The sequence below is a fragment of the Prionailurus viverrinus genome, chromosome A1 (genome assembly GCF_022837055.1).
Source record: "Prionailurus viverrinus isolate Anna chromosome A1, UM_Priviv_1.0, whole genome shotgun sequence".
NCBI classification, from domain to species: Eukaryota; Metazoa; Chordata; class Mammalia; order Carnivora; family Felidae; genus Prionailurus; species Prionailurus viverrinus.
In genome coordinates this window covers 47,873,954-47,895,593 of record NC_062561.1, presented here as the reverse complement: position 1 = coordinate 47,895,593, position 21,640 = coordinate 47,873,954, and the positions used below count along the sequence as shown (strand labels likewise).

General features: G+C 36.5%; 1 protein-coding gene across 8 annotated transcripts in view; it reads right to left on the bottom strand.

The window, feature by feature from the left end:
• The window catches only part of PIBF1 (progesterone immunomodulatory binding factor 1), a 208,321-nt gene that overhangs the window by 36,792 nt on the left and 149,889 nt on the right, over positions 1–21,640 (bottom strand). For all 8 annotated transcript variants that reach the window (XR_007150468.1, XR_007150467.1, XR_007150471.1 and 5 more), the window contains exon 15: positions 2,597–2,727. Coding sequence is in view for 5 of the 8 variants with exons in the window: in XM_047850739.1 (XP_047706695.1) it covers positions 2,597–2,727 (131 nt within the window). In the remaining 3 variants the exon portion in view is untranslated. The remainder of the gene's footprint in view (positions 1–2,596; positions 2,728–21,640) is intronic.

Sequence of the window (21,640 nt, the reverse complement as noted above, 5' to 3'; positions counted from 1 at the left end):
GAGAGGGGAAGAAGAACCAGGAAGTGAAGTGTCTAAGGGTTTGGGACTCTTTGTGCAGGGGGGGGGGGGAGGTGGGGGGGGAGGGTTTGTACATATTTCCAATAGGTTGCAAACCTATTGTTAGCTAGACAGCACAGCTTTTATTTGGTATTCCTGAAAATGAATCATCTCACTTCTCACATTAAGGGAGTCCTAATTTTTGTCAAAATTCAAGATATTTTGAGAAATGTTACTTCTTATTTTTAAGGTAATTCTCAACATGAAAATTTGTTACATGTCAGACCAATACTCAAAAGAGCAAACAGTTATATAGCATTCATAATGTGTAGGCACAGTCCTATATATATCACCGAGATTATATCATTTAATCCTCAAAATGACTATATGAATTAGGTACTGCTAGTGCTAGAGTACTACTCTCAGTTCACAAATGAGAAAACTGGCTGTACTGTCCAATAACATAGCCATTAGCTGGCCATACGTGGTAATTAAGATGAAAAGGAATTTAATTAAAATTAAAAATTTAGTTCTTCATGTGGGTAGTGGCTACCATACTGGACAGTGCAGATATGGAATATATTTACCATTACAGAGAGTTCTATTGGAGACTAGAGGTTTCGAGAGTTTAACTGACTTGTTCTAATTCAAAGCTGAGTACTGAGCTAGATATGAACCCAGGTAACCTATCTGTAGAGCCTGTATTCCCTTTTAAACTCTGTTTTTTAAAAACAAGTTTATGTGGAATATTTTGAAAGAGAGAAAATATAACAAACCCACATGCATCCATCACCTAGCTTCAACAACTGCCAATTCATTAAAGCTCCAATTTTAACTACTCTTTTACACTTTTTTTTTTTTGGCTTCTCTTCCTTAATTACATTAGTTAACGAAAAATTACCCCTTATTCAGAATAGAACATAGGGAGGCAGTATAACATAATGGTTAAGAGTATAGAATTGGAAAGCAGACAGATCTGGATTCAAATTTTGGGCCTATGACCAAACGGTATGTTCTTAGATAACAAGTTACTTAATTTCTCTAGGGCTGAATTTGTTCATCTTTATAGTTTCCTCCTACAGCTAACTATTTAATAATTAATATTATTATTTAATCTGTATTAAAGATTTTCAGCTCTCTTAATTCTTAGTTAAATAAATATTCAAATAAACTTAACTTGAAGGTAACTGTGAAAGGTAATTTTTACACAGGACTTTTATGTTTTCACTCCAAGATTAAAAAGGTAAAAAAAAGATTCTGCACAAAATTTCAAATATAACAGAAGTATATAATATAGGAAGAAAAAGTTCTTCCCTCAATTTCCCTAAGATAACCAAGTACCCAGTGAGTGATAAGACATAATTTCTATTGCCCCTAGTAGCTATTTATAGAAGAACTGTTTAATTGATTGATTGAATTATTTAACAGTTTCTTAATTTGGTTTATTTATTATTCAGTAAATTTAATGAATACTGGCTATACATATTCTAATTGTAATTAACTTCAAAATCAATCTAAAAATAAATTCTTACTTATATTGACATTTTAAAGCATAAATGAGATTTAAAATTATTTTAACCTATCATTTTAAGATTAAAAAGATCAGCAATAAAGTTTTGGACCAATTATTTTGGTGGGATAGAAACAAGAGAAGGTGGTTATTCTGATTCATCAAAAAGAATACCCTCCCATACTTTAGAGTTAATTACCAGTAGCTTTATACTTTGATTATATACCTTAGGAAATCTGAATTTAATATATTCTCCTTATTGTTTTCCAATTCCTTAATTTAACAATTTCTATTCCCATCTAATTCTTTGCTTCTATATTTATGAATTGGCTAATAATTTATCTAAATTATTCTAACAACCTTAAAATCCAAGAACTAAGCCAACTAATCAACCATCCATGAGTTAAAATCTTTCTTTCTATATAACATCACTCTTTTACTCCAATTTAAAAAGACTAAAATGATTGTATAGATGAACAGGTAAAGAATGTGAATGGTTATTAAGTGGAGCAAGTCCTTTGGATAAGGTGTCATGTAAGAAAACAATTTAAATTTAAGGAAGTGAAAGGGGTTTATTTATATTTAGGTGATTCATGGGTTACTTCATGTAAAGAGTCAGGGGAAGAAAACCCTAAAAAATTCCTTGGCAAAGTCAACAGAATCTAAGCAAATGTGTATATTTTATCTGTTTAAAAAGTTATTTTGTCTCCACAAATGGCATCTGGTTATGTTCTCCCTCGCTTTGGTTAAACCCCATCCCACTAAAGAATTGTAGGGGAACAAGGACAGGATAGCTTTTTGCTTCCTAGGGTGGGGGGAGTGCTGTTAGTAAGCATAGCACTGTTAGGTCCAGGCTAAGACTTCTGATCACAAGGTGGAATGTGAGCACCTAACGTGACGTGACCTAAGTTTCTCTAAGATAAATTACATTTAAAACCATGTTCATTATTTACCATATTATTTAAACCATTATTTAAAACCATATTCATTATTTTTTCTTCCCAATTTACAACCTTAGTTCATGGATAGCACTATTATGTTTACGTTGCCTTTATAATTAAAAAAAAAAAAAAGAACAGATGATTTTACCTGACATCTTTCTCAAGTTGTGTAACATGCTCTTTCAGCGAATCAATCTTAGAGTCTCTCTGACGCACTGATTCAATGAGATATCTGTAAGGTTGCTGAGTCTGGTTTAACAGAGAATTGGCCCTGTCAAGCTAAAGAAAAACAGATTTCATGAAAATCTACAACATTTTATAAGAAACTGAAGATTATTATTCTAGCACAGGTACAGTATGCCAAAACTCCCTTGCATGAGTTACTCAGAAGAGCGTTTCCTATGTAACTTTGAAGGTTTTCAAAATTATTAATCAATAGAACTATTCTTTATAATATAATAATAACAATATGTAAACACAAAGAAAAATGTTAAATAAAATATGAATTATTACCAGTTTCAGGGACGGGTCACCTAAATGTTTTTGCCATTTGTTGGTTTGAGAAGATATGTGACAAAATTTATCTCCTTTTAATAAACATCCATTAGCTAAAAATAAAAACCTTTTATTTGGGCTTTATTTCTATTAAAAATAATATGACATTGCAATTTAGCATTTTTCTACATCTTCATATTTCCTTCCATCTTTATTTCTAAAACTGATAATTTATGAAACTAAATCACTAGGTATAATGAAGTTTCTTTTTAACAAAAATTGTAGGGGCACCTGTCTGGCTCAGTTGGTTGAGTGTACCACTCTTGATTTTGGCTCAGATCATGATCCCAGGGTTGTGGGACAGACCTCCTCAGTGTGGAGCTTAAGATTCTCTTTCTCGGGGTGCCTGGGTGGCTCAGTCAGTTAAGCATCTGACTTCGTGACCTCAGGTCATGACCTCACGGTTTGTGGACTGGAGCCCTGCACTCGGCTCTGTGCTGACAGCTCAGAGCCTGGAGACTGCTTTGGATTCTCTCTCCCTCTCTCTGCCCCTCCCTGGCTTGTGCTCTATCTCTCAAAAATAAATAAATGTTAACAAAAGTTAAAAAAAAACAAAGATTCTCTCTCTCTCTACCCTATCCCCACTCTCACTCTCTAAAAAAAAAAAAAAAAAATTACAGTTACAATATAAAGAATATAAAAGTCACCAGCTTAACCATTGTATAGCACACAATTCAGTGGCATTACATATATTCACAATGTTGTATAACCATCACTAATCTCTATTCCTGGAACGTTTTTATCAATCCCAATGGAAACTCTGTATCCATTAAACATAAACACTCTCTGCAACCCCCCAGCCATTAGAAACCTCTACTATCTGTCTCTATGAATTTGCCTATTCTAGATCTATAAGGGGAATCATATAATATTTGTCATTTTGTGTCTGCTTATTCCACTTAATGTAATGTTTTCAAGGTTCACCCATGCTGTACAATGTATCAGAATTTCATTCCTTTCTATGGCTAAATAATATTCCATTGTGTGTTTATAGTACATCTTATTTATTTATTCATCTGTTGATGAATACTTGGGTTGTTTTCACTTTTTTGGCTATTTTAATTAATGTTGCTACAAACAGTGGTATATAAATATCTGCTTGAGTCCCCATTTTCAATTCCTTTGAATATCTGCTAGAAGTGGAGTGAAATTGCTAGGTCGTATGGTAATTCTATATTTAACTTTTTAAAAAGTTAAAAAAATTTTTTTTCTCTAGTTAACTTTTTGAGGAACAGGCAACTGTTTTGCACAGCGGCTGCATCATTTTACATTCCTATTAACGATTCACTTGGTTCTACTTTCTCCACATCCTCACCAACACTATTATTTCATGTGCCTATCGGTCACTGTGTATCTTTGGACAAATGTCTATTCAAGTCATTTTTCCATAATTTCAATTATGTTGTCCGCTTTTTTGTTGTGGAGTTATGGGAGTTTTTTTTTTTTTTAATTTTTAAAATGTTTATTTATTTTTGTGAGAGAGCGAGAGCGAGAGAGACAGAGCACAAGCCAGGGAGGGGCAGAGAGAGAGAGAGAGAGACAGAGAGAGAGAGAGAGAGACAGAGAGTCTGAAGCAGGCTCCAGGCTCTGAGATGTCAGCACAGAGCCCGATGTGGGGCTCAAACTCACAAACTGTGAGATCATGACCTGAGCCGAAGTCGGATGTTTAAAGGACTGATCTACCCACGTGCCCCTGGGAGTTATGTTCTGGATATTAAACCCATATTAGACATATGACTTGCAAGTATTTTCTCCCATTCTGTGGGTTGTCTTTTCACTCTCTTGATTATGTCCTTTGATCACAAAAGTCTTTAATTTTGATGATGTCCAACTTACCTAGTTTTTTCTTTTGTTGCTTATACTTTTGGTATCGTTTTATTTTTTAACATTTATTTTGAGAGACAGATAGAGAGCGGCAGGGGAGGGGCAGAGAAAGAGGGAGACAGAGAATCCTAAGTTGGTATCATTTTTAAGAAACAACTGCCAAGCCCAAGATCATGAAAATTTTCTATGTTTTCTTCTATAGTGTTACATTCTTAGCTCTGAAATTTATGTCTTTGACCCAGTTTGAATTAATTTTTGTAGACAGTAGGATAAGGATTCTATTTCAATGTTTGACATGCAGATATCCAGTTTTACCAGCACCATTTGTTGAAAAGACCATTGAATGGTCTTAGCAATCTTACTGAAAACCTTTTGACCATATATGAAGGGTTTATTTCCAGACTCTCTATTTTATTCCATTAGTCTTATCTATCTATCCTTATGCTAGTACAACACTGTTTTTAATTTTTTTTCAACGTTTTTTATTTATTTTTGGGACAGAGAGAGACAGAGCATGAACGGGGGAGGGGCAGAGAGAGAGGGAGACACAGAATCGGAAACAGGCTCCAGGCTCCGAGCCATCAACCTAGAGCCTGACGCGGGGCTCGAACTCACGGACCGCGAGATCGTGACCTGGCTGAAGTCGGACACTTAACCGACTGCGCCACCCAGGCGCCCCATTACAACACTGTTTTGACTACTGTAGCTTTGTGGTACATTTTAAAACTTGGAAGTGTGTCTTCCAACTTTGATTTTCCTTTTCAAGATTGTTTTGGCCATTCAGGGTCCCTTAAAATTGCATAGGAATTTTAGGATGGGTTTTTCTATTTCTTCAAAAAATGCTGTTGGGGATTTTGATAGGGATTATACTGAATCTATAAATTGTTTTGGGCAGTATTGTGATCTTAGCAATATTAAGTCTTCTAATCTATAAACATGAGATGTCTTTCCATGTATTAGGTCTTTTAAAGTTTCTTCAGCAAAGTTGTGTAGTTTTCAGTGTACAAATCCTTCTCTTGTTTGATTAAATTTATTCCTAAGCTTAGATTTTATTCTTTTTGATGCTATCATAAGTGGATTTGTTTTTGTAATTTCCTTTTGGATTGCTTTTTCTTAGTACATTATGTACAATCTTATATTAGACCTTTTCACTTTACCTTTATTATTTTTCCAAGTTCTCAGAGTAACTTAATTTACGATTTTAATGGCTACAAAACTGTCTAGGAAGCCAACATACCATAATTACATTGCTTATAGTAATAAACCTTTAGGATGTTATCAATTTATCAATTGCATCATAAATAATGTTGCAACAGACTTCAAAATTACTTTTTTCTTTAATTAATGTTTTCTTTGTGAAGTTTTTTCATAACAGAAGTTGCACTAAGTTTAAGGCCAACGTAATGCTCTTGATACATAAGACCAAGATTCTTTTCTTAAGGATTTTATTAACTTATATATCCAACCAACCTTGGTTTTTGTTGTTGTTGTTGTTTATTGCATTTGCTCTTTTTTCCTAAGCAGATGTTAAGATGTAGGTCACACACAGCACTGTCAGTATCCGTAGGCCCCTACTTTGGTACCTAATGATTTCTCAGAAAAGGTATTCTAAAGTTGGATATGCAAAAACTGAACAAATCACTACAGAAGTGGTAAACACCTATTATAAGAATGAGGGGTGGGGAAGGGAGTACTTTATTACACAGAACAAAATTGCTACAAAATTCCTACTTTATGATCTTAAAATATTCTTTGCCAATAAAATTCTAGCCTTGTATATGTTTCAGTATTTTTTCCTCTTTCCTTCATAGTTCCTAACAAGTTCAATGGAGGCTAAAGATTTGTTCTTTTTCTGGGACAAGAAATGACTTTTTTTCTCAAGTGAGTTACATTTACAAGATTTATTATTTTTTTTAACATTTTATTTATTTTTGAGAGACAGAGAGACAGAGCGTGAGCAGGGGAGGGGCAGAGAGAGGGAGACACAGAATCTGAAGCAGGTTCCAGGCTCTGAGCTGTCAGCACAGAGCCCGATGCAGGGCTCAAACCCACGAACCGTGAGATCATGACCTGACCCGAAGTCAGATGCTTAATTGACTGAGTCACCCAGGTGCCCCTACAAGATTTATAGGTATATATTTTAAGATCTAAACATATCATTTATTTTAGTACCCACATAAAAGAAATGAGCGACTAGCAGCCCAGAAGCGGAAGGTGTAGAGAACAGCAGGATGGATATAATGGAAGGTACAGAGGAAGGCAGAAGAATCAAAGGCAGAAACAATCATTGTTAAAGTGAACAGCCTTGAGGTCTAGGTGGGTAAGGAGGAGAGTGAAGCCAAAAGGTGGTTGACCAGCTAGCTGCTGTAGAATATCTGTTTGCAGATTGAGGACTACTTTGTAAAAGTTATTTAAATGATTTGAGTAAATTATATTAAAAATTTTCCTTTTGGTTACATTAGCCCAGGAAAAGAAATTCCTCAAAGATAAGGAAACGAACAGTGAAAAAAAGAAGACTTCATTTTTTGAACATGATTCATTACAAAGAAGCAATGCCATAAAGAAAAAAATACCATGAATATTTTCTATAGTTTGGGTTTTAGTGTCCTTTTTCCTTGCTTTGGTAACCATTCTTTTAAATTTATTACAATGTCACTGGAATCTTATTACTCTACTAAGTTACTTTATGAACATTCAAATACGCAACTGGACAAAAATAAAACTGAGTTCTTCTTACCTGTATAACCAGTTTCACTAGTCAATTAAATCAAACAATTGCCTTGACTTTGTTTTCACGGAACTGACCTTAACTGAATAAACTGAACTGACAAGTTGCTTTGTGTTTCAAAGTGCAGAACAATCGGGGTGGGGTGGGGTGGGGTGGGGCAGGGGGGTAGGGTGGGGGGCTGGGGTGCAACGTGAGGGAAGCATTAAGGGCATTTACAAATCGCAGTTAGCTGTAGTCTAGAATGTGCTATTTTTGAAACTTATTGGATCTAAATTCAACTGCATAAAAGAATAACAGCAGTCATTAGTCTTAATTATTTTAGTTCCATTTTTTTTTTTCATCACAGAAATTACATATGTTAGGTTTCAGTACTGTAAACAAAATTAAGGGCCCCAATGCCTTACTTTTAAAAGGTATCTTTAATATACAACCTAGAAACTACTCCCTCTCTGGATAATAAAAATAACTACAGTGCTGTCAGTTTTAAGAACATATTTCTTTATAAACTTTTAAGATTCTAAATCCCAAAATGTATTTTAATTCCTCACGAAAAATACACGTTTGTCGATGAAAAGTGATGCTAATACCTATTTTTGAAATAAATGTAATTTGACAGAATTTAATTCCTCCAATGTGATTTTAAAAAGTCTTTCTGTAGCCATAATAATTAGTATTAGAAGTTTCACAATCACTTACTTTGTCTATTGTTAGTAATCTTTTCCTTATAGGAAAGCCTTAGTAATTAGTGACTCAAGAATCATATACGTAATAAATGACTCAGGACTAAACCCATGACACAACATTTTACAGAATTGTTATTCCTCCTTTGTTTCAATAAATTGTACATATGATTCAGAGAAAAGCAACACCTGATTAAAACATAATTACATATATATATATATATATATATATATATATTTTTTTTTTTTTTTTTTAGAGAGAGAGATAGGCAGAGAGAGGGAGACAGAGAATCCCAAGAAGATTCTGGACTGTCAGCACAGAGCCCAACATGGGGCTCGAGGCCATGAACTGTGAGATCATGACCTGAGCCAAAATCAAAAGTTGGATACTCAACCAACTGAGCCACCCAGGCGCCCACAGAATTGTTATTCCTCCTTTGTTTCAATAAACTATACACATGATTCAGAGACAAGCAACGGCTGATTAAAACATAATTACATGTTTTAATTCAAATCTTAACTTGTTCTTAGATAATCTAAAATTATATATTTTCTCTTAAAATTACATATATAAAGGTGATCACATTTTGTTGTGTTTTTCCTAAACGTGGGATTTTTTTTCTTATGGAGTTTATTTTCAAAGAAACTTCTAGAAATGGAGCTCCTTCCTGCCAGAGACAAAATGCATTCTGTTGAATAGAATTTAATACTGAATTGATTTCTATTTAAAATATATACAAATGATACTTTCTAGTACTGGTGGTAGTTTGTGAGGAAAATTCCATATATCCTATCTAATCTTTTTGATGGTGCCAAGGAATGTAAAATACCTATTTGAGGCCCAATAAGGGGCAACACTTTAGTACTAATTCTGTGTTCTCAATCTAAAGCAGTTCTCAAATCTAGTTAAATCATCAGAATCACTGGGGAAAATGTTCAAAAACGGATTTCCGGGGCCCACCCCAGTCCCACTGAATCAAAATTTCTGATAATTGGTCAAATTTGGAAAGGACAGCTCTGGTCATCTTGGACTTGCTGCAGGCTATTCCATCCAACTATTTTAGCAGGTTTAACAGGACTGCACATCATCTTATATCCTGACTTTGCTATCCTTCCCATTAAAACCAGCTTCTTACCCTGTGTCTCACATGGTTAATTATCTCATCTTTAACAGGAGTGATATTTAACTGATAAAATTCAACCATTTAAGACGCCAGCTTTGCACTGGGGCAGGTGCCAGGTATGGTATCTCTGTTGGTGGATGGTGAGGAGGTCGCAGGGATCTCGGAGAGGTGCCAGTACAGACAGGAATGACACTCAGGGCCTTGGGACAACAGCTGTGTGCAGCCTTCTTGCAAATATTTTGTTGTTTTAATAACCAAAAGCAAGTGCTAGTTGATTATCAGCCCTGCTCTGGTCCCGAGATTGTCAAAGTATGGTAATAAGGAGATATTAATGAGATAAAAGGAGAAAGAACAGATAATAAGATGAAATTCATGAGTAGGACATTAAATATTTCAGAGCAATCAGTGATGGATACAAGGGACTATCTACTTATAAGTCACAGAATAGATAGGGCTGTGGAGTATTATTTTTCAAAGTGTGGCCATGCATCACTTTTATTAGAGTCACAAGATGAGCTTGTTAAAAATGCAGATTCATGGGTTTCATTCCAGACCTACTTAATCACAATCTCTGAGGGCAGGATCTAGAAACCCACATTTTATTTTATTTTTTTAAATGCTTATTTATTTTGGAGGGATGGAGGGAGGAAGAGAGAGAGAGAGAGAATGAGAATCCCCAGCAGGCTCTAAGCTGTCAGCACAGAGCCCGATGTAGGGCTCTATCTCATGAATCACATCATGACCTGAAATGAAATCAAGAGTTAGATGCTTAATCATCTGAGCCAGGTGCCCCTAGAAACCTACACTTTAAACAAGAATCTTTGGTGATTCTTACATTCACTAGCATTTGAGAATCACTAGTGACATGTAAGAATAGGACAAAGGGCAGATATGTGAGGGACAGCTACGCTATAGGGTTGGAAGAAGATGAAGACATGGGAGAGGAATGGTGTTGTCAAGCAAAGAGAGAACAGAATTTCTAGCTTATCTATAAAATCTATAATGTCATGCCTAGATCAGGAGACTGAGAAAAGGACACTGTCAATTAGGAAGTCACTGGCGATCACTAACGGAGGGCAGAGCGAACAGAGGATCAGGGGGGGACGGAAGGAATAAGGTATAAAGAGAGGGGTTAATTTTTGAAAGTTACCTCTGTGTGTACACACACACACACACACACACACACACACACACACACACATTCTCATTCTCTCTCATTTTTTTGAAGAGAAACCAAAAGGGGGAAAAAGAGAGAGAGTGAAGATACTACAAAAATCCTTGGGTGAAAGAGACTTAAGAGAAAGAAATTTAGATGACCTAATAAGGAAGATAGAGATGATGGAACTGATGGTTTTGAGTGGAAGTGACCTGCAATGAAGATAATGGGAAACAGGACAGATGCAGAAAAATAAAAACAGTGGGCAGTAGGAATGAGGTTCTGGTTGATGTTCAACAACATGAATTTGTAATGCTTTCAAGCAGTAACACATTTCCACAAGAAATTTTCAGCATATTACCCCAAAACCAAAGAATTTTCTCTCCCTCTCTCTTTCCTTCCATTAAGTATTTACAGGGTAACTATCGTTGCCCTGTCAGGTGCTATGTGAAAGGTAGGGATGTCAAGAAAAGCCTGATGGATGAATTAGTGACAAAGCAATCTAGGTGCTAGTGAATGTAGTGCTCAGATGGCTGGTAAGGTCATGGCTGGGTAGAAAGAAAAGTGAAGCCAAGAAGGGCCTGACAGATTGGAAAATACAGAGTTTATGAATGTGGAACATGTGTTGAGTGCAAATAAAGCACAGATTTAGTGAGAATGAAAGGACTGGGAGAGCTGGAAGGACAGGAGATTAGAGTCAGAGAATGGAATTTTCAAGTTCAAGTGTTTTAAATTTCTTGCCCCCTTAAAGCTCCCTCTGAGAAATTCATTTTAACGTGGTTCAACTGTATGACAATCCTGATGGCAGAGGGGAGGGCGCTGCAGTGTTGAGTTGTAACAGCTCTTAAATGAGAAAAATGTAGTCATTCATGAGTTATCAAGGCACATCAGTAAGGTAAAAAGTTTAAACAATTTGTTTGATGTGTAAACAGGACACAATTTATAGATAAATCACTTTGTCCCTTACTTCAGTGGTGGCTGGAATTCGGTACACACACCCACTCACATGAGCTGGTGTGTGAACCTATAAAAAGCATGTTTACAGAACAAATTTTACTATATTATCCTGAATCCATGTAATTGAGTTTTTTCCACAATGAGCCATAACAAAGACTTCTTGGTTTAAGCACTTGGCAAGGTTAGACACAGAGCTGTTAGAAAATGAAAGGGAAATGTTTTGTCCGTAAAATAAATTAGTCATTCATAGGATAGATAAATATATGTTCATCATTATTAAAATGAAAAGGCTAATTTATTAAAATTGTTTTAATGTTTATTTTTGAGAGAGAGAGAGAGAGCAGGGGAGGGGCAGAGAGAGGGAGATACAGAATCTGAAGCAGGCTCCAGGCTCTGAGCTGTCAGCACAGAGCCAGACGTGGGGCTCGAACTCACGAACGGTGAAATCAGGACCTGAGCTGAAGTCTGATACTTAACCGACTGAGCCCCCAGGCGCCCCATAAAGGACAAAATTTGCATTCAGAGCAGTCAAAATCCAAATCAGTCTCAGGTCAATTTTGTGGACAGTGTTCTGTGGGCTTTATCACCTGGTGAAAATTTCAGATCTTAAGGGCAGAGGTATCATATATTACAGCACTCGATATGCTAACTGTGGCGACGGCGAATCCATGAAAAACCTAAGAGCAGATTGAGTACACTTTGCATCTTGGTCATTCTTCTCCTTTGATTCTTCTCTGATACACCTTCCAATCTAATGGAAGCCTGCACTCACACAAAAGGGCTTCTTTGAGGCCTCAGGAAGCCTGGGAAGCTGGTAAACTCCCCTGAGTTTACCTCACACTCTGAACATACTAGTTAGCCCAAGCAATACTCCTATGGTTTCATGAGATAGTATGACTGGTATTAAAGCAAGCACTCAAAATAGCTGGCCATTATTTTATTTATTTATTTATTTATTTATTTATTTATTTATTATACATATAATTATTTTGATTTTAATGACTTATTCAAAACATTTAAGAGGCTATTTTCATTGCTATTAAATGTTTATCTTCATTACCTTATTACATATTGCTTACCTTTCGCTTTTCTATACAGATTCAGCAAATTAGGTGAATTTTATCAGTAATTCATGTACTCTGATTTAAATATAATGATTCTGGTTAAATTGAAGTTTTTATTAGCCTTAAAATACCCAGTTTTCCATACTTTTCTTAAGATGATTAGTTTGTAGGGTGCCTGGGTGGGTCAGTTGGTTAAGTGTCCAACTTCAGCTCAGGTCATGATCTCACAGTCCGTGAGTTCTAGTCCCATGTCAAGCTCTGTGCGGACAACTCAGAGCCTGAAACTGCTTTGGATTCTGTGTCTCCCTCTCTCTCTGGCCCTCCCCCACTCATAGCGTGTGTGTGTGTGTGTGTGTGTGTGTGTGTGTGTGTATGTGTGTGTGTGTGTGTGTGTGTCTCAAAAATAAACTAAAAATATATAAAAAAAAAGATGATTAGTTTGTATGCAATTAAATGTACTTTTACATTTGGGAAGAGCAGGTGGTTACTCTCCAGAATTGCAGTTTTACCACCATTACTTCACAAAATTACTTATATTGTCATTACAAAATCTTACCATGTTGTGTTAAAATTCATTTGGATGGTTCATTCTGAGTATTTCCACATAAGCAAAATAAGCATTATTTATTCCAATTGGGAAATTACTATTTCTTTAAAATGCCGTTTACTAATAAAAATACTGATTTTATCAATACTATTGCCATTAGCAGAAAAATAAATGAAACATAGAATTAAAAAGCCCATCTGCATTTATTGAGTGATTTTTAAAAAAAGTTTAGTTTATTTATTTTGAAGGGGGGCAGACAGAGAGACAGAGGGAGAGAGAGAGAGAGAGAGAGAGAGAGAAAGAGAGAGAGAGAGAGAAAGAGAAAGAGAGATAGCCAGATAGATAGCCGGGGAGGGGCAGAGAGAGAGGGAGAGAAAGAATCCCAGCCAGGCTCCGCACCATTAGCGTGGAGCCTGACTCAGGGCTCAAACCCACGAACAGTGAGATGGTGACCTGAGCCCAAACCAAGAGTCGGAAGCTTAACTGACTGAGCCACCCAGGCTCCCGAGAAAAAACTCTAGTGTTTTCAATAAAAGTTGATGATACTACCGATTCCATGTAACTAAAATATTTTTTTTCATGATGGTGGTGGGTGGAGCTGGTATTTATGCTGCTCTGGTTCCATATGTGACATAAAGCATATGATTGAGTCTCTGACACTTAAAAAGAAACTAAAGTTTTCTTTCTAATTAGCAGGTCTGATTTCTCCCTCATCCTCTGTGCCTCTTGGTTGGTACCTCTAATCTGCTTCAGGTTCATTCTAGCATCCCCCACTTCTCTTATTTACTTTGACCCATCAAAACCAGAAGTTATTCCTTCAACAAAGATCTACTTACTACTTACTAGAAACAGGCACTGTGCTGCTAAGCAGCTCAGACCAATAAAAAAGAATCCTTCCTCTTAAGAAGCACACAGACAGTTATGTCAACAACATCTCTATCTAAATATATCTTGGTATATATGGTATCATGGGGAGACATAAGTCATTTTTGCCTGGAGTTCAAAAAAGGCTTAATAGAGTAGGTGACACTTGATACTGAAAGACAAGCACCTGCGATGCAGACATGGGTACACTGGGCAAAGAGATTGGAGTGTGCAAAAGCACAGAGGCATGAAAGAGCGCAGAGTGCTTGGAGAACTCAAGTAAAGCACAAGAAGTTACAAAAGTGGGGAGAAACACAAGTAATTGTATACAGAAGCATGGCTGTGTGTGTGCATGCGTGCATGTGTGGCATAATATACGATGAAACTGGGTATGTAGGCAGGGGTAGCACAATGGGAGGTCTTATATATTGTTATTTTTAGTGAACAGAGACAAGACTAACTGGGGGAGAAACAAAAACAGATTTTTATTTAGAAAGAGCATTTTGGCCAACAGGGTAGAGGACTAAACAGAGATAATGCCAATCTATTGGATGGTTCCAACCATTAGGATGGTTCCTAATTTAATTCAGATGATAGATAAGAGGTTGTACCAAGTCAGTAGCACTAAAACAGGAGATTGAGTAGAGATGTTCAGAAGGTGGTATGAAAAGAACAGGGAGAACCCGTTACTTGCGGAACACTCCTTTTGCATTCTTTCAATTCTGGTAATATCTATGCTGACTGCATAAATCTCTAACTTATTAAAAAAAGGCTACAATGAAGAGATATTGTAGCTGGTAGCTGAAGCCATGAAACACAGAGAACAGTGCCAAGACAGATGTCTGGGCTGTCCACATTTATGGAACAATCAGAAAAAAGTAAACAATGGAGACTGAGAAGTAGGAAGGTAACAGTGGTGGCAGCAGGAGCAAGAGACATGTTACTTGGGGTAGGAGGGGTTGCAAGTGAGGACTGGGGAGAGGGGAGGTAGAAGATGAGGATGAGAAGTAGGTTAGGATCAAACTGGCTTTCTTTGCCATGCTAAAGAATATGGACACTGTCTGGTAGGCAAGGGACCTTTTAAAATGAAATCACGATCCATAGTATGGAGGACAGTTCTGGGTAGAAGAAAGAATTTTGATGGACTGATAAACTTTACTTGCTAAATTAAAAAAAAATTCAGGCAGTGTGTTTATGTTTTAAGCCTTGTACTTATAATTTTTAAAAAATGCTTACTTATATTTGTTTTTTTTAAAAAAATTTTTTTTTTCAACATTTATTTATTTTTGGGACAGAGAGAGACAGAGCATGAACGGGGGAGGGGCAAAGAGAGAGGGAGACACAGAATCGGAAACAGGCTCCAGGCTCTGAGCCATCAGCCCAGAGCCCGACGCGGGGCTCGAACTCACGGACCGCGAGATCGTGACCTGGCTGAAGTCGGACGCCTAACCGACTGCGCCACCCAGGCGCCCCAATGCTTACTTATTTTTGAAAGAGAGAGAGAGAGAGAGAAGGAGGAGAAGGAGGAGGAGGAGGAGGAGGAGGAGGAGGAGGAGGAGGAGGAGAAAGAGCAGCATGATTGGGGGAGGGGCAGAGACAGAGGGGGAGACATAGAATCCAAAGCAGGCTTCAGGTTCTGAGCTGTCAGCACAGAGCCCCACACGGGGCTCAAACCCACTAGCCGTGAGATCATGACCTGAGCTGAAGTCAGATGCTTGACCGACTGAGCCACCCAGGCGCCCCTAAGCCTTGTATTTCTAATGGTGAAATAAAAGCACTGTTCTTTATTAAAATGATTTTTAGGTATCAACAAACTTTCAGGAAAACACTTTGGGAGGCAAAGGGAACCCATAAATCATACTATTTTTCATCTTTTCTATGAAAGTGGAAGCCTCTTACAATCGCTGTTCATCAAGTCTGCACATGCAAATTTGATCTTAGCTATTTATACTTTGAATTCAATGGAGTTCTGAGTATGGCTAATCTGTCATAGGCTGAGTTTAACTGCCATTTAAAATGTCTCCAATATGATTCCGATGTGATTTGGCACATTCAGCACAAAGTTTATGTTAGAAGAAGAAAAGGATAGAAACTGTATGTAATATATGATAAGAGACACTGCTCAAAGTCTAAAAGAATGTGTGCTTAAAATTAAAAAAAAACATTAGAGTGATAATAAAGCATTGTATTGCAGTTTCATTGGAAGTATCTCCTGCTCTTACTCCTTGGTGGTACATAAAATAGTGCATTTTTTTCCTCACATCAACAAAGGCTTAGAGATACGGAAGGGAAGATTGGCTTTGAAGTTTAAAGAGATTTGGTGGTGTGGCTGGCAGGTGCGTCTCCCCCTTTAGAATACGAAGGTGGAGTTGTAGGACCTGTGTGCTACAGACTCCTTCCTAGACGCTGGGTACACCGGGGGTGCTGAGAGAACACTCTCAGCAGTTGTTAGGTGATTCAAAGGACAAAAGCACATGTTTTACTCATTTAGATACTTATACTACGTTTGTAGAAATCATATATCCCAATGTTGCTGGTATAGAGTAGAACATACGGGCAAGTATTTCAAGGACTCCATCAAACAGAAACTCCTGTCACATCTTTTTTCCTTGCCTAAGCATGTATTAGACACCCTTTCTGTTGCCTTTTATCAGTCCTAAAACTTTCAAATGCGTATGTTATGTTTTTTAGAGGCTTCTGAATTTTTCCTTTGTCTGATATTCTAGAACAATTTCATAGTCTTCTAAATACTTGCTCTTGATAATGAAATGAAGAAAGGAGATGAGGAAGAAAGGGAGTGGAGAAGGGAATACCACATGCACATAATAAGTAATTTAACCTAAAAAGAGGGAACGTACACTCAAAAGATCGCTTTCATCCATCTAGAATTTGAGTGGCCCTCCACTGTGATTATCATCAATGATGAATGATTTCTTTTGGTTTTTACCATTCCAAATATCTCTATGCATATATTAAAGCATATATATATATATATATATATATATATATATATATATATATGTATCCATATATATTTCCTTGGCAACAAAATTTTGGGTACAAAGAATATTGCTGGAATATAATCTGTTTATAAATACTGTTTATAGATGTATTTTAAAAAGTAGAATTTTGCCTCTTATTTTCATCTTTAGAAATCTACGTAAGTTTGGTAGATAAGGTATGTGAATGATCTATCTAATGCATCAATATTTACTTTATACCTGCTATGATTCAGATATTGTTGATCACCAAATCTATGCCTTAAAAAATTCCACGTGAGTTAGAATAAATTCAAGCAATTCAAAAATGCATAAGGTATAAATTGGTCATTCCGTACTTCTCAACTCCCAATCTCAGAGGTAAGCACAGTTTAATGTTTGAGAGACAAATATGGATGGTCCTGGAGGCTCATTTCCTATTCTACTAGAATAGGCTAAAAGAGATAATAACCCCCCAAAACTCCCTCCTATTCCCATTGTTACTTAGGCAATTAGATGTTCCCTAACCTTCTCTTTAGGTGTGTACAATGTTCTGGTGTGGAGCCCCTCTATCAGGTTACTTTCTGTGGTGCATCCAGACTACCCACACTAGGCCTAAGCACACTTTTCTGTGAGAAGAGAACTTGGGGATGGTATATGCTCTGTGAATTCTTTCCCTGTAAGTTTACTCTGATAAAATGTTTTATTACTCATACAGCAGGACTAGTTGTATTTGTGTGCCCCTGGCATGACAGGTGTATATTATGTGAGCCCTTCCTTTTTCTCTACGCTTAGAAACACAATTGCACACCCTAGACACACACACACACACACACACACACACACACACACACACACACTCAAAGGCCAAGCAGAGAAATACAATACAAATTATTCTGCAATTTTCCTTTTTGGAAAAAATTTATTAATATACATTATGAACATCTTTTAAAGTTAGTACACAGAGTTCTACTTTATTCTACGCAGGTATCTTAAAAATCTCTCTTAAATGTAGCAATCTAAAGCTTTGTAACAAATTACCTGGATTTCACTCAATGGCTTCTATGTAAAGAATTCCAGGTAACTGAACCTTGGCATTTGGTCACTTGAGATCGTGCAGATTCCATTTTCTAGACAACTTTTCTAAAATAAGTTAGTTATAACAGATAAATCTCTAAGTGCTTATTCTAGAAGACAAGGCCTTTGTGAACAAGACTGTACATGTTAAGATGTACATGTACTCTTTTGTTATCTGTGGTGGAGTATAGTGGGAGTCTGATAAATATTTACTAAATGACTAAAAAGATTAAGTAAGAGCAAGTGCCAAGAGTCAAGAAAGCTGAGGCTTAACAAGTCTGATGGTAATGTGGCATGCTTTATGATTTAGCTTAGATCTTCTTCCCCACATCGACACTCCTTTTTTCCCCTTCTTCTCTTTTAAAAATTGAGATATATTGACATACAGTATTATGTTAGTTTTAGGTGTACAATGTAAGGATTTGACGCTTGCACACACTGTGAAATGATCATCACAATAAGTCTAGTCACCATCTGTTACCATAAAAAGTTACAAAAATTTTTTTAATTAAAAATTTTCTGTGTGTGTGACGAGGATTTTCAAGAATCACTCTCTTGGCAACCTTCAAATATGCATGACAACAGCACTGACTCTAGTCACCACGTTGCACACCACATCGCCATGACCTATTCTTTTTGTAACTAGCAGTCTGTATCTCCTGACTCCCTCCCACTGCCAACCAACACTCTTTTCCATACCCAAGAGTTTTGTTTGTTCATTTGTTTTGTTTTTTAGATTCCACATATAAATGAGATCATATAGTATTTGTCTTTCTCTGTCTGACTTATTCACTTAGCATAATACCCTCTAGTTCCATCAATGTTGTTGCAAATGGCAAGATTTCATTCTTCTTTATGGCTGAATTGTATCCCATTGTATATAGACCACATCTTTATCCATTCGTCCGTTGATCAATGCTTAGGTTGTTTCTGTATCTTGGCTATTGTAAATAATGCTACAATGAATATTGTACCTCTTTTCGAATTAGTGTTTTCATGAATTCAGAATATTCTGAATAAATATCCAGACGTAGAATTGCTGGATCATATGGTGGTTCTATTTTTAATACTTTGAAGAACCTCCATACTGTTTTCCATAGTGGCTGTACCAATTTACACTCCTACCAACAGTGAATGAGGGTTTCCTTTTTTCCACACCCTGCCAACACTTGTTATTTCTTGTCTTTTTGATTCTAGCCATTCTGACAGGTGTGAGGTGATATCTCATTGTGGTTTCTATTTGCATTTCCCTGATGATTTGTGATGTTGAGCATCTTTTCATGTGCCAATAGGCTAGCTGTATGTCTTCTTTGGAAAAGTGTCTATTCATATCCTCTGCTTATTTTTTAAAAAAACACTTATTTATTTTTTGGGGGGGAGGGGTGGAAAAAGAGGAAGACACAGGATCTGAAGCAGGCTCTCCACTGTGAGCAGAGAACCCAATGTGGGGCTTGAACTCATGAACTGTGAGATCATGACCTAAGCTGAATCAAGAGTTGGCTGTTTAACCAACTGAGCCACCCAGGCTCCCCTATTTTTTTTCCTTTGCCCATTTTTTTTTTTAAATTGGATTTTCTTTGGTGTTGAGTTGTAGGAATTCTTTATATATTTTGGATATTAACCTCTTATTGGATATACGATTTCTAAATATTTTCTCTCATTCAGTAGGCTGCCTTTCCATTTTGTTGATGGTTTTCTTTGCTGTGCAGAAGCTTTTTGTTTGATGTAGTCCCATTTGTTTATTTTTGCTGTTGGAGTAGGATCCAGAAAAACAACACCAAGACTGATATCAAGGAGATTACCGCCTATGAACACTCCATTCTTATTTAACCCAGTTGGTGGTTTCTTGAAAATTAGGTGATATACATATATACAAAAAAGAAGGCCAATAATTTTTTCTCTTTTACACTGAACGAACTAATGGAACAACAGTCTGAAGACACTGTACATCAAACAATGAAGAAGAGTGAACCCTGAGATATAGGAAACAAACAAGTTGAGTGTAACCCTACAGTTGCCCCAGTTCACTCTACGGAAAGAGTTTCCAGGCAGTAGTTAAGGAAGAGGGAATCAAAGCAGAGCCTGCCAAACTCCCTAAGTTAAGGATCTGCTGCTAGATGTAGACACCAAGTTGGCTACAGTTCCTATGGCAGAGTGCTGAAGAAAAGAGAGCTGTACAAAGACAGAACTCTGAAAATGTACACACATTCACCCTTGAGTATGCACCTGGGCATTGAATAGTGCATGTGTGTAAAGAAAATACCAGAGACTGAGATAGAACCACTGAAAATATTAGAAAGAACAATTTCTGAAGACCATATGGGCCAGGAATTTACTTATTCCCACTATCCAAAGTAGGAAACTTATTAATTCATAGGACGTGGGGTAGATTATTCAAAAGACTTTGGTCTCAGTAGTGGAGGGGACAAAAAAAGTAGCCTGAGCATCAATGCTTCTTTGCTTATAAAAGCTTAAAAGCAAGACTTAAAAGGGCCAAATCTTTCCCAAGAAACTTAACCATGTTGGGGAACAAAGCTAACACACACTTACAGGAATCCAAAAATATTTAGCAGTAAGGTAACATTCACATTTGTCATCCAGTGAAAAATTAGTAAGCATGCAAAAACACAGGATAATATGACACATATGAGACAGATCAATGTAACTGAAACTAACCAAGAAGTGGCAGCCACCATAATAGAATCAGTAGACAAGAATATCAAAATAGTGATTGAAACTGTATTTCCTATGCTGAAGAAAATAAAGTCTGAAAAGGTTAAGTAGACCTGGAAGATACAAAAGAGAACTAGAAATGAAAACTGCAATATCTGAGACGTAAAACACTAGAATGGATTAACAGCAGATTTTACACTGAAGAAATGACTAGTGGACTTGACATACTAAGAGAAATTATGCAAAAGGAAAGGCAGAAAACGACGGAAAACAATGAAGAGAAGAGCATCTGTTCTGTTGTAGGACAACTTCAAGTGGTATAAATACATGTCTAATGGAGTGTCCGAAGGAAACAGAGGGTAAGGTAGAAAAATATATGAAGACATATGACTGAAACATATCCAAATCTGATGATCACACATATATAAGACGTCTGATAAAACCCAAGCAGAGGAAACATAAAGAAAATCACAAGAACCACATCGTAAATTGCTTAAGGCTAGTGAAAAAAAGAAAATCTTAAAAAATTCTAGAGACATTAGACACATTACCTAGAGAGACACAAAGATAAAGACAGCATATTTCTTGGCAGAAACAATGCAAACCAGAAGAGAGTGGAGCAACATCTTTCAAGTACTGAAAAAGAGACAGAGGAAATAAGAACCAATCTGGACTTTTTTACCCTGGGAAAATTATCTTTGTAAAACAAAAATGAACTCAGCAATTCCACTCCTAGGTGTTTACTCCACAGATTTAAAACAGGTAGACAAATATAATGCTTGTAGTTGAATATTTATAGCAACACTATTCACAATAGTCAAAAGGTGGAAATAACCCAAATGTTCATCAATGGATGAATGCATAAACAACATATGATGCATCTGTACAATGGGATATTATTTAGTCATAAAAAGGAATTAAGTACTGATAGATGATACAAGATGAATGAATCTTGAAAACATTAT